Source organism: Astatotilapia calliptera, chromosome 22 (assembly GCF_964374335.1).
Source record: "Astatotilapia calliptera chromosome 22, fAstCal68.1, whole genome shotgun sequence".
In the NCBI taxonomy this organism is placed as follows: Eukaryota; Metazoa; Chordata; class Actinopteri; order Cichliformes; family Cichlidae; genus Astatotilapia; species Astatotilapia calliptera.
This window is the reverse complement of record NC_137442.1, coordinates 9,868,711-9,881,653: the sequence shown is the minus strand read 5'-3', so window position 1 is coordinate 9,881,653 and position 12,943 is coordinate 9,868,711. Positions and strand designations below refer to the sequence as shown.

Below are 12,943 nucleotides of genomic sequence, written 5' to 3'. Positions count from 1 at the left end.
ATGAAGATGTGTCCTCACGCAGTGTTGTTCCTGCACGCTTTTTCTGCACTTCACTGATCCTCTTCGTGCAGTCATGACTGTGCATTTAAAACACCAAGAGCACAGTGATGGAAAGTAACTAAAAAGATTTCATTAAGTAGTGAATTTCCTCATTTTTTTTCCTGCATTTGAGTGTAATTTCATTTGTTTGATTACTAATATTTACATGGAAGGTAACTGCTAGTTCTTACTGCACTGCATTAATCAGACATCCATGCGCTTAACAGCTTATCCACTTCAGGGTTGAGGGGACAATAGGAGCAGAGTACTCCTAGGACAGTCTATGGACAGTTGGCAGCCTATCACTGGGCCAAAATAAAAGCAATAAACGGATAATTTTATAATTATTAAAGATCGAGGAAGGATATAAAATAGTGAAGAATGTAAACATCTTGTAAGGTATATCCTTCCCTTTCATTTTAACACATGTTTAAAAACACTTAAGGGGAACATTTAATGATGAGCATATATATTTATTCAGTTTTATTTCTATAGTGCCAAAAATCATTTCAAGTGCTTTAAATTGTATGCTAAAGACCCCATATGACTGGAAAGAAACCCAGCGATCAGATCAAATCATAATCAAATCAAAATTTATTTATTTATATAGCACATTTAAAAACAATAGTTTTGATCAAAATGCTTCACAAGTTAGGAAATAAATAAAATGAGACAAGTGATGTGCCCCTTTGAGCAAGCACTTGGCAACAGTGGGAAGAAAAATTTCCCTTTTAACAGGAAGTAACCTCCAGTTCTGGGAGAGGGCAGCTATTTGATCTTGCTGGGGATTTATATCTTTGTCTTTCTCCTTTATTGACGGGGAAAGACGAGAAAATACCAGAAGAGGGAAATGTCGAGATTGGGCAGAAAATGAAGCAAAACTGCAGTTCCTCTGGTGGCCAGCAGGGGCCGACTCCAAAGGCAAGTCAGTCCCTATTGACTCACATGTTAAAATGTCCAAGTTAGAGCAGCAGAAATAAACTCAAGCTCACTGCTCATTTTCCCCTTCATATCTACTGTATGAGTGTTGGTTTCCTTTGTAACTCTTAGAATTATGGGTGTGTCAATGTAGTGTTCAAGTTCGCTTTATTTGTCATTCTAGTCATCTTAAAAGACAAAGAGATGAAATTATGTGTCTCACAGCCCAGGTAAGTGCAAAATTGAAAACCACCACCAAACAAGACAGAACAATCCATTAAAGAAACAGTTAAAGGTCATAAAGTGTAACCAGTACCTGATTTAAACAGTAATAAAATCGAGACATAAAATAATAAAATTAAAAAGTAGACATAAAATTCTATAGATTTTTTTTGGGGGCTTTTGGAGCATTTTTAATGGAATTATCTGAGAAATATTTTGCTTGCTGTGCTGTTAATTCTGCCAACAGCTTCTCCTCAAAGCCTCTCTTTATGAAGCAGAGGTCTTTATTAGCAGGTGTCTGCTGCAGCCGTACAGTTCATGGATGCAGCATGCTAACCAAGCCAGTATAAAGGACGGCCATGGCTACTGTTATGCCACCCATTGGTTAATGAGCTCAGCCACGAGTTTTCACCATGACTGTCCTGGTGTTTTTAACTCACACATGATGGAATGGAAAGCCAGTAAAAGCCCTGAGAGTTACTGGACAATTCAAGGTTTGTTGAAATGTTAAAAAATAAGATTTTTAAAACTGATTCTAAAGCTAACAGGACGCCAGAGTCTCTATTTGTATCTTACAGTCAAAGCCATTGGACTAGAATATTGTTAATCTTACTGTCCCCAACACCATTAAATAAAAGCACCAGTGGGAATGTAACTGAGTACATTTACTCAAGTACTTTACTCACTTTCAATGGACTTGTACTTTAAGTACTTCCATGCACTGTATATTTTTCTGTACACTGTACTACTTATTTTAAAACTTTGCTTTCCTTTTAGTTTGATTGAGCTACAGGGCAACTAAAATTATAACCAGCTGCAACATTAAAGAGATACAGACATCAATAATTATAACCCAATAATATTATGGACATGATTCACTCATGTGAAATGATACATGAGGTACTTTAGCTACTTTTTAAAAAATGTATTATTTATTTGAATATGCAACCTGTGAACTGTAATGCTACTTAAATATGATCATAACTTTTACATAGGTGCTAAATACTTTATTTTACTTTGCAAATTAACTAATCGTCATAAGATCGGGTTTAGATTCTTATGCAGCTCCACTTTTCAAGAATAAATCTGCATTAGGAACACCAATTAAAAAAATAATTTAAAAAATACTGGAAATTGCAGGAAGCCAGCGAAGACCTTTTAAAATCTGAGGGCTCTCTTCCTGGAATGAGTTAAATTATGTGCAGCTACATTTTGGTGATTTAAAGATAATTTATTAATAAAGGTCAAATATGGAGATTCAAAGAGAAATGATTGTGACTGGGAAGCCCCACTTTGATCGTACGTGGGCTGGACCACTTAAACTCCAACTTCTGTCAGAGTGAAGAAGTCTAACCACACATTTAATCAATGAGAGATCTTAATATAAGACAAAAGAGTGCAATTTCAACTGTCTCAGGTTTTCTAAGTCAGCGGTCTCCAACCTTTTTTGCGCCACGGACCGGTTTATGCCCGACAATATTTTCACGGACCGGCCTTTAAGGTGTCGCGGATAAATACAACAAAATAAAACTAGTACCGGTACCAAAAAAAAAGAAGATTTATTCATAACACACGTGAAGAGACCCAGGAAAACTGAGTTAACGATAAAAACGATAACAAAATAACGCTGAAAACCGATAAAAACCCCGAAAACCATACATTTCACACCTGAGCCCCAACTCTCACGGCCCGGTACCGGTCCGAGGCCCGGGGGTTGGGGACCGCTGTTCTAAGTGATAAAGAAATGCCTCTGTAGTAAATTAAAGTAATCTGTCAGTATGACTTTTGGGGCTTAAATTCTGAGAAGTTTGTGTATAAAATGAAAGAAATCTATCATTTAATTACTTTGGTGCATCGTTAATGGGAAAAGTAGGAAAAGCCCCCGAGCCTTATGCCCTTTAGCCTTAACCCATGCCTGGCGACAGGTTTCTGTAACGTTTCTTTAAACTACCATAACTCTTGAACAGTTTGTGCAATGTAAAAAAATTCCAACGGATCCTGAAAACAGAGATATTAGAGGCATTATGGTAATCCCAAGCACCGCGTCACAGCAGCCCCGGGAAGATGAATGTGGAGAGAGAGCATTTTATCAGACATTTTGGTATTTTTTTGTCATTTTTTAAATATTCTTTTATTCTTTCTCTGTTTTTAGCGTTTCATGCCATGTTTTTGTTTTTTTAATTCCATATATGAAATGTCACCATTAGCAAACATACACTACCCAGCCCTCTTCCAACCCCTGAAAAAGCAGGGCTTTGAGGGATTGTAGAGCAGAGTGGGTTTATGATCCACTCAGGAAAAATAAAGGTGAGCACAAGTGTCAGCAGTCCAGCGCAGGCCTTCGCCTACAGCTTGGCAGGAACTGTTTTTTGGAGCTCTACCAGGGGGATTATTTATCAGTCTATTATTCATGTAAGTTCTGAGGGTCTTATTCCGTAAAAACGGTAACATTTTAATTGTGTTTATTTATGTTCTTAATCACTGATTACACTCTTATAGTATACAGCAAAACATATAGAGCAAAACAACTTCCAGATGTTGAAAGAAGTAATTGTCCTGAAAAAAAGAGACCAAATCTCATGCTCTCAGCTGATTTTTTTAATGACAGTTTTACAGCTAAAACAAAATCATTCCAGGCGGCCTGCTGAAGATGATCGGGGTTAGCAGTTTGCTGGTGTCACAGAGTGAAGGAGCTGAGGGCTGCCCCCTGCTGGTCACTGGTGGCCAGGAAACTGTTTACATCTTCAGTTGCTAATGAAACAGCTTCAGCTTTCCACCCAAATATGGTCACTTCTGGTTTCAAGAAGCCGACACATCTGCAGCTGAGATGCACTCCAGAAATACAGCACTGAGGTCAGTGTGGCTAAAGACTGAATATTTTTTCTACCTGTAGGAAACTTCAGAATGCTTCATCCACTGCCGCAAAGATCATGATAAACCTAATAAAGAGGAAATAATCTGGATTATTTAGAGTAAAGTAGCTGAATGACACACTGGGTTATGCATGAGTCACATGCCGAGAATCTGCGCTGGATGCAGGTAAAGTTAAGAAACCGCTCTCACACTAAACCGACTTTGAGGAAAACCTTCGCCCTTAGCTGTGTTGGTAACGCTGATGCCACATCTACCTCAGATCTGGCTGATGACGTCTCTGCCTGCAGCTGGGGCACAAAGGGGCCCTGCTGAGCGAAGAAGCTGTAATTTCAGAGCCTGCAAATACTTCACAGGAAATGATTGTGGTAAGCCAAGGAAATGACACCAACTCTGCAACTCTCCTCTGTAACTTATAACGCGAGAGCCGGGCTTTGCTCTCTGCTCCTGTCGTTGGCTGCAGGTACTGCACGCCCCCTCTCTGATGACCTTTCACCCCGTTTGCTCGCCCACGGTTTGATCGCTCTTCTCCTGCACATTTCCATCTCGGCGGCCCAAACACCTGTTTTCTGTTTCTCAGCTCGGCCAGACGATATCTCATTCGGGATCGTGGAGACGTCTGCCCCGGGGAGCTGATGGAAGTGCAGCTTCTGCTCGCTCGTCTCTGCAGCACCTTACGTTGTTGTGCAACTGCAGTGAACCAGAGACAGTCATTTATAAGATGTCTGGCTCGCTGCCTCTGGTCACAGAAGCCGCCGCCGCTGCTGCTGCTGCGTCCAGGACTGTGTGTTCTGGCCTGAGTGGATGAATTAGAGCTGCCAAGACCAAAATAACTCATTGATTCACTGAGCTCTCCCTGGGTCTGAAGCATTAACATCACCCAGAAGCTATTTCTCTCACTTGTTTGGAGCCGCAAGTCGTCCAGAGGTACCATTATCCAAGCCCGGCGAAGGCAAAACGACTAAACAAAGAAAGCTGTGGAAGCTAAAAGACTTCTTACATTTTTAATTTCACGTAATAGACTTTTTTTTTTAAATATATGAAAATGTAATTACTTTTTTTTTTTTTAAATATAACAAACACCAATCTGCCAAGAGATTAAAAGCACAGGTGAAGTGCATAATTCATCTTGTGTTACAATTCAAAGGTATGCTACGGAAGAGGATAAGGGCCACTGGAAAAAAAAATCTGAGAAAAAAAGTCAGAATTCTGACTTTAATCTTAGGATTCTGACTTTTTTCTCAGAATTCTGACTTTTTTTCACCGAATTCAGGAAAAAAAAAAGAAAAAAAGACGTTCCCACTTTTTTTTTCCCAGTGGCCCTAATCCTCTTCCGTAGTATGCAGGGAAAATCGGGTGGATGTTAATGTTAAACTTAACACTTGCCAGCTGTCTTTGAAGCACCTCTGGGCACTTATTTTGGCAGTTTTATTTTCAAGCATTTTCCTAAATTAACTTGAATTTTAATGGTGACCAGGACATAAAGACAACACCTATAAAATCACCAAATTTCTAAAAAAAAGTCTGTTAAAAAGTTGCCGATTTCACCTTACCTCTAAATGCCACCTCCAAATATGACTAAATAACAATGGACTTTATATCAAAGATAGATGTAGCCACCACCTCTTTATTTTTGTAACCAGATGAATCGCCCCCTGCTGGCCACTACAAATACCGGAAGGCATGAGACGCAAAATCTGCTCGGGGAACAGTTTCGGCAGCAGGACAAAGAGCTCAAGTTTCTGACTTGGCTTTCACTTGTTTATTGATTTCACTTTATAAAAATAAAATTGATAAATCAACAGACATAAAGTGTCTTTTCTTATGCAGGTAAACAATAGTTTATAGTTAACTTTTGTGGTATTACTAAAGTAGTAAAGGCAACAAGTATAAATACTTAGGTTAGATTGTGGTCTTTGTGCGTTCCTGTGAGTTTTACTTCCTCGCTTTGTTGGCTCTCTTTGGTAATCGTCTGTCCCACCTGTGCCTTCTTCCACACCTGTTCCCTCTCTGCTCTCCTGCGTCCACTTGGGATATATTTACTCCTGAGCTTTCCCTTGTTTCCAGTCAAATAATCTTGTTACTCTTGCCTGTAGGCTTCCGTCCATTCCTTGGTTTTCTTCAGTTTTGATTTGTTAGCGTCTCTGTTTTCCTTTTGTTTCTATTTTAGACTTTTGTCTCAGTGTGTGGATTCAGACCTGAATTATAATTGCCTAATTTTGTGTTTTACTTTGCATTTGAACCTTAGTATGTCAGATATTTTTAGATGTTATAAAGCTCAGGGGTGCACATGAGCTTGAAAATCAAGTTTTCTACACTATTTATGATCAAACATTCAGATTTGCAGAGTCATATATTTTTGGATCTAAGGACAGCCACCGCTGTGCTTCAGGTGAAATGTTTTTGACCTTTTCAGCATGGATTTATTTTTCAAGTTCAAATAGTCGGACTAAAACAGCTTCTCTTTTTCCAGCCAGGCTAAAAACTTTGAGCCCCTTTTTTTTCTTCTCTGCCTTTGTGGGGCAGATTAACAGAGAGCACATCTCTGCTGTGGACAGACTCATTGCACCCTGCCTGCAAAACGGGAACCTTTTTAAAAGTCATTCTCCTCTCCCTGGAGAGCGCAGAGAGGAATGCAGTGAATAATAAAAACAGGGAGATTGCCTGTGAGTGCCAGTCTGTGAGAGCAGCGAGGATTTTTTAATGAGATTCTGAGATTGGAAGCTGAAGGGGGAGGCGGGAGTTTTGCTGTGCTCATGGACATCTCGCCGTTACGCAGTTCCATCTATCTATAGAGCAGCTACCCCTCAGGGAGCGGTTATAGTCACTCAGACTATAATGAAACACAGCGAAGAGGAGATGAGGAGAAAACAGAGGCTGTTTTCAGCTCTGCCGTTTATCTGATCAATTCACTGCACCTTGAAGCAGAGAAATGTGCTGCAGATTAGCCGGTGGCTCAGAGAGACGATTCTCACGGCCCGCACAACATCTGTAGCAGAGTCTTGTCCTCTACTCACCCTCATTACTCTTTGTGTCACGTCTAATGCGCTACAAGCAAAGTGAAGAATAGTTTGGCTCCTTCTCCACCTGCCCAGTCCCGCTCAATGAAATCCTCTCAGCTCTGTGTTTAATGTGATCAGATATGACTTAACGATGAGACAAGCATGCGATTGGATAAAAAATCAACCAGAACAATAACCTAAGGTGAGATTTTTATATTACTTAAACGCTGAGTCACGCTTCGGATGAATGAACCCTTCATCTAAGCGCTCAGTCTAGATCCTGGAATGATTAATCTACACCTTAAGATCCTTCTGTTAGTGTTTGCTCCCCATCAGTCTGATGAAGACTACGAGAGGCAGTTTGAAACAGTAGTTTCAACAATAATGCCTTTTTTCAGGGTTGTTGCACACCACCTATGACATAACCACTAGCTGGGCTTGCTGCAGAACGGCAGAAATGTGTCGCCACTCAGACAAAACCTCTGCATCAGTACTCAATGAGGAGTAAAACCAGTTGAAACCAGAAGCAAAGAAATCAGTTTTCCTCCGTATCTCCTGTGAATGTCTGAGCTCTTGTGCTGATATTAGTGCCAGACTTAGTGCCGCTATGCTGGCTTACAAAAATCAAGAGGTGCATGACACCAAGGTGCACCGGCAGTTGTTTTGGCACTTTTGGCCACCTTTAGACAAGGACATGACCTTCAGTGCTGCAGATATAGACCATGAAACACAACCGAAAGCCTTGGAAAAAGTCAACATACACTGTAGTTGACAGTTAATGTGGATGTTTTGTTTTTCTAGTATTGGGCTATACTAGTGTAGCTTTGCATAATTCACAGTTAGAAATAATCCTGACTGGAAGACACTGTTTAAGCTCCTCCCCCTTTAAAGCCAGATTTCTACTGGCAGGAGGTCGGAACAGCAGGTGGGTGGTGCTTGTGTGCATTATATGGCCATATTTGGGATATCCCCTTTCAGATGTCATATAGAGTCAATAGTATAAAATTTTTAGATCAGTGGGAAGGCGGAGCTTTTGGCTCACAGGGATTATGCAAACTGACCATGTTTAATATGAACTTCCACAAATGTAGCAGTGCATATGTGACAGAGAGTAAGGAAAGGCTCAACAGATCCACAAACTGTTTATATGGAGCAGGTAAAATTATGTCTATGCACGAATGTCTTCAGGGGAATGTGACTGGATAGTTTCTTAACTATCTGGTATTCCTCTGTAAGACTTTGAATCAAGCAATCAGCTGAGGAAGACAGTGAGATGTGGCCGAAAGCCCAAGAGGAGCTCAGCAAACAGGATTTATGTTGTAAATTTCACTTCTGACCTTTGAAATGAAAAAGCCGCCTTCAGCTGCTTTCTTATTCACAAGCGGTCACCACAGCAGGTCGCTCCGCATGTTTGATTTGCTGTGGTTTTTACACCGCACGCCAACCCCAAAGATGCAGGAGCCGCGTCCTCTCCCGGGACCTTAGGAATTTTAAACTAAATGTGTGCATACCATCTATTACCATCAGCCGACGGAGACCATGAGATGTATTGTACTGTAATATTTTTAAGCAGCTTGGCATAAAACTGGAGCCAGTGGTGTCTATTGATCAATACATGGACACAGTAAACACCTGAAGGTTTTTTCTATGCTCACATATAAATCTTATCATCTTTGCAACAAATATCATATTTGACATGAAAATATATATATTTTTTAAGAAAATATCACTATTTATCATCCAAACCCCTCTGACTGCTTCACTTCTTGGACGACATAAGGATGACAAACCCCTGTGGTGAAGAACAGTCCTTTACTTTGTGGAGAGCTCCACACACACACACACACAGACACACACACACGGACACTGACTTGATTTACAAGGAACTTTTAACTGTCACATCCAGCAGGAAGACACAGAAACGACACTCTACAGTTATAAATGAAATAACAGGACATCTCATAAGGTGCTTCATAATATGCAATGGGAATGTTATGAAAAATGTCCACATGTTCCTACAGAGGCACCAGTACTGCATCTATATGTGTCCATATCATAATATAGAACAATGTACATAAAAATAGAGCAAATATTTACAGAACACAGACTATTTACAACATCTTAAACGGGCTTAAAGATGGAGAGCGACATACATATACTGCAAATATATATATATATTTTTATGGCAGATGTACAAACGGAGTGATGTGCAGGAGCCATGAGGGTGAAAATCACAAATTAGCCATCTGCAGCAACTGTTCTTTAAACTGCTGAGCGTGGTGCGACAGGTCGGTGACTCTGTCCACCATCTCCTGGATGGCGGCTGTGTTCGGGTAGTTCAGGGCGGCCGTTTTAGTCGCGCACACCACCGTCTTTAACAGGTCGCACAGCACGTTGCTCGAGTTCATCACCCTGTTTGCCACCTCAGGCACCGAGGCCTGCCGGGACAGCGTGTCCCCGATGAAGACCAGTTTGTGGGCGCTGAGGATCACGAACTTGCTGTGTGCCACGAAGATGCGGGGGGGCTGGCCGGCGCTGACGCAGCCGAAGAAGGCGTCCACGGCGCTGAGGAGCGTGACGAAGTGCTGCTCGCACTGCTCCGAGTAGAAGCTGAGCAGCTGGCGGTCCCGAGCGCACAGGTGGGCGGACGGGGAGAGGGAGGTGGAGGAGGACGAGGAGTCTGAGGGCGGCGCCGAGTGTTGGTGTGAAATCCACTGCGTGATGTCGTTCTCCACGGGTTTGCTCACTTCCTGCTCCAGCTTCTTGAACTGATTGATCTGTAGAAGCAGTACAGATGTGAGGTCAAAGGGCAAAGGTTTAGCTTTAAATACACATAATTATTTATAATGGAAAATATTTGAAGTGAACATTTAAAAAAAACATCAGGTTTAACCCACAGATTAAAAATGGGGGCAGAAAAAGATCAACAGAGTTCCCTTTATTAACCTGACAGAGGGAAGTATAAACACGTTTTGGAGGAAGGACGCGTGTCTAAGCTTTGATTGCACACTGATTGTTCATTTCATTTCAAAGCAAACATGTTTCCCATTTGGCTTATCCATTTTCTTAACCACTTATCCTCCGGTTCAGGGTCACAAGGCCAAATTGCGTTTTATAAACATGTAAATTTAAGCAGAAAAATCAACATAAAAACACTTTCCTTTTTGCAAAGCATTTTATGGCTTTTCTCCTTTTTAACAGCAAACTTTTGCTGTCTTAAAAGTATCAAACTGAGTCTCTGAGAAAATGTTTAATGTTAAATTTACTGGAAAACGCTGTTACTTCGAAGAAATTAGAAATTAAATGACCAAAATGAAACAGCCACCCTTTACATTTCATCCTAAAAATGTAGAAGAAATCAGTTTCACACCAACAATCCCACCACTGCTGGCTGCAACTCCACATCCACAAACGCCTTCGTATGAAAATAGCACCACGAGATAAATAAAATAAACCTAAAACTCTAGACTCCATGTTTACATTTGTACGGCAGCATTTGTTTTATATATTTTTGCACATGTGGGTCACTTCAGGGCCGTGACCGCTCCACCTTGTAATCTGACGCTGGCCTCCATCGAGAGAATGATGTTAGAATCAGATCTGAGCGCCGAAGTCTGCAGAGGCCTTCGTAAGAACCTCGAAGGGCCCCTAATCGCTCAGTGTTATCATCTGTTTTGTTTAAGACTGCGAGGTATTTCACTCCCCCGCACAGTGTGTGCTCCACCTGCGAGGCCCAAACAAACACAAAGCCTCACCTGTTCCTGACCCAGCTGAACTTGACTCTGCTTGATTATGTTTTCTTTCTCCAATAGCTCCTTCTGCTGCCGTTCAAAGTCTTCTTTGCCCTGAAGGGAGGTAAAAAAATGTTTTAAACAGGGTGAGAAACCAGACTCACGTAGGTCTGATCTTTGATACACGACACATAAATTCTTATCTGTTGGGTAAAGTCACTTAAAGTAAATAACTCTACTAACTGTGGATTTAATTGTTTACCTGCAAATGTACATAATCGTAGTCCTCCATCCAGCTTTTCACGCACTTCTCGCTATTGTTCATGTTGTCCTTGTCTGGGGTCGAGGGCACGGGGAAAGGTTTGGTCTTGCCCCCGTTGTTGTCGTTGTCCGACGAGGGGGAGGTGAGCGGGTGGATCACGTTCTCGTCAGGCGTGCTGCCCACAGAGAAAGATCCGTCCACATGCGTCCGCCTGAACAGCAGCTCGGCGCTGCTGCCTATCGTGGAGGCCAGCTGCTTGGCGTCGTCGGGAACAGTCCTGGAGACCATGACGAAGCGGTCCAGGTCGTCGGTCTTGTTGTGGTGCCTTCCAGACGAGGCCAGGGTGTTAAGCGCCCAGCTGCAGTTTTCCAGAGCTTGGTAGATCTGCAGAAGGATCTGCTGTGAGTCCTCCAGGCGTCCCAGCTGCCTTCGAAGCTTACTGTGCAGACTGTTGTCTGACAGAGACGTAGCGTTCACCGCGGCACCTCTGCCAAACACAATGAAGTCTCCCAGACCGGCCCGGACTCTGTCCAGAACTGTGCGGACGTCGTTGGCGTGGCGTTCCATGAAAGGAAAAGTCCTCCAGTGAGGGGAAGCTGCCATTGAATGCAAATTCCCGACTGAGCTGTCCACTGCTTGCTGAAGGCGGTACAGCTTCTGGATGGCGGTGTCCACATCCAGAGCGAGGCGGCCCTCAGAGCTGGAGCCAGTGGAGGACGAGGAGGTGGACATGCTACTGCGCGTGCTGCCCGTGCTGGAGAACGACAAGCGGTTCACGCCGTCCGTCACGTCCGCTACTGCGCGAGCATCCTGAGCGGGGATGTCGTAGATGCCTTTGCTGCCGTCTCTGTCGGCGGGCGAGCTTCTGTGCTGGGAGGTCTGCATGACCCGCGGGATGTCGTACACGTCGTTGCGAGACCCCGCCCCTGAATGAAAGGCAGGCGGTGGCACATCGTAAATGCCTTCATTGCCGTTGGTGTTCGGGTGCGGCTGATGAGCCGGAGGCTCCACGTTCGGTGGGAAGTCGTAATGTGACTGCGAGCTCTGGGCGGGCTTGGCGAGGACAGGTGGGGGTACGTCGTAGATGCCTTCCTGTTTGCTCTTGAGGGGCTGCGGGAAGTCGTAGTTCCCCTCCTGCTGGGCAGAGTTGGTCCTGCAGGGAGGCACTGAGTAGACCTGTGGGCGAGGACAGTAATCAGACTGTTATTATTTTTGTTAACATGTATATTATTATCAAACAGTGGAGCTTTCACCTAACCAGTGGCCTCACAGGACTATTTTTTTCCTTGTTGTGAAATCCCTGTCATCATACAAAATGCTCTGCTGCACCTCTACAGAGCATTTCATATCTCAGACATTCATTTATTTGCACTATTAGAACTGTGCATCCCACTCTCTTGCTGCTACCCTCCTAAACAGATGTGGAAACACCTGCGATATGACTCATTTTTTTTCCACCTCCTGCACACAAACACCTCCTCTGCACTCCTTCTGCAGTCACGTCGCGCCATCCGCACCTGAGAGGTGCTGTCACGCTTTCTCAACTTGAAAATGTAAACACTTATATCGCACTAGGATCGATCGTGCTTTGTGAAGCATCGACCGTGGGCTCTGAAAATAAGGGGCCTCTGAGGCATTCTTGGAGCTGGAGTGTGCACACGACTGCTTGGCCAGATGTGGATATAACAAATTCTTCTAAACTAAAGGCTTGGACGCATTTAGTCCACTTAATGTGAAAGAGTGCAGCACACAGCGAGTGAGCAAACATTTGCCTCTACAGTTGACAGAAACAGTCATAAACTGACTGACTGACTCTTTGCATGTGCATGCAGTCTCATAACAAAGTGAGGAACTATCACTGCTGCGGTACTGGTTTCCTAAAATGGTTTATGACATTT

General features: G+C 42.9%; 1 protein-coding gene and 2 long non-coding RNA genes across 4 annotated transcripts in view; 1 reads left to right on the top strand and 2 right to left on the bottom strand.

Moving 5' to 3' along the window:
* Window positions 1–3,756: 3,756 nt before the first annotated feature.
* On the bottom strand, window positions 3,757–4,520 carry LOC113014982 (uncharacterized). Its single transcript, XR_003271034.2, has 2 exons — window positions 4,243–4,520; window positions 3,757–4,118 (listed from the first exon to the last, which is right to left on the bottom strand). It is a non-coding gene; the product is annotated as an uncharacterized LOC113014982 (long non-coding RNA).
* On the top strand, window positions 4,017–5,856 carry LOC145423515 (uncharacterized). Of its 2 annotated transcripts, XR_013904571.1 has the most exons (3): window positions 4,017–4,218; window positions 4,313–4,418; window positions 4,514–5,856. It is a non-coding gene; the product is annotated as an uncharacterized LOC145423515 (long non-coding RNA). The 2 variants fall into 2 exon arrangements; XR_013904570.1 differs by lacking the exon at window positions 4,017–4,218 and having other exon boundaries at window positions 4,290–4,418.
* Window positions 5,857–8,847: 2,991 nt separating this feature from the next.
* The window catches only part of nedd9 (neural precursor cell expressed, developmentally down-regulated 9), a 37,717-nt gene continuing 33,621 nt past the window's right edge, over window positions 8,848–12,943 (bottom strand). Inside the window, exons 5-7 of the mRNA XM_026156799.2 lie at window positions 11,046–12,221; window positions 10,808–10,897; window positions 8,848–9,829 (exon numbers count right to left, since the gene is read on the bottom strand). Of these exons, the coding sequence (XP_026012584.1) occupies window positions 9,284–9,829; window positions 10,808–10,897; window positions 11,046–12,221 (1,812 nt within the window). The 3' untranslated portion in view covers window positions 8,848–9,283. The remainder of the gene's footprint in view (window positions 9,830–10,807; window positions 10,898–11,045; window positions 12,222–12,943) is intronic.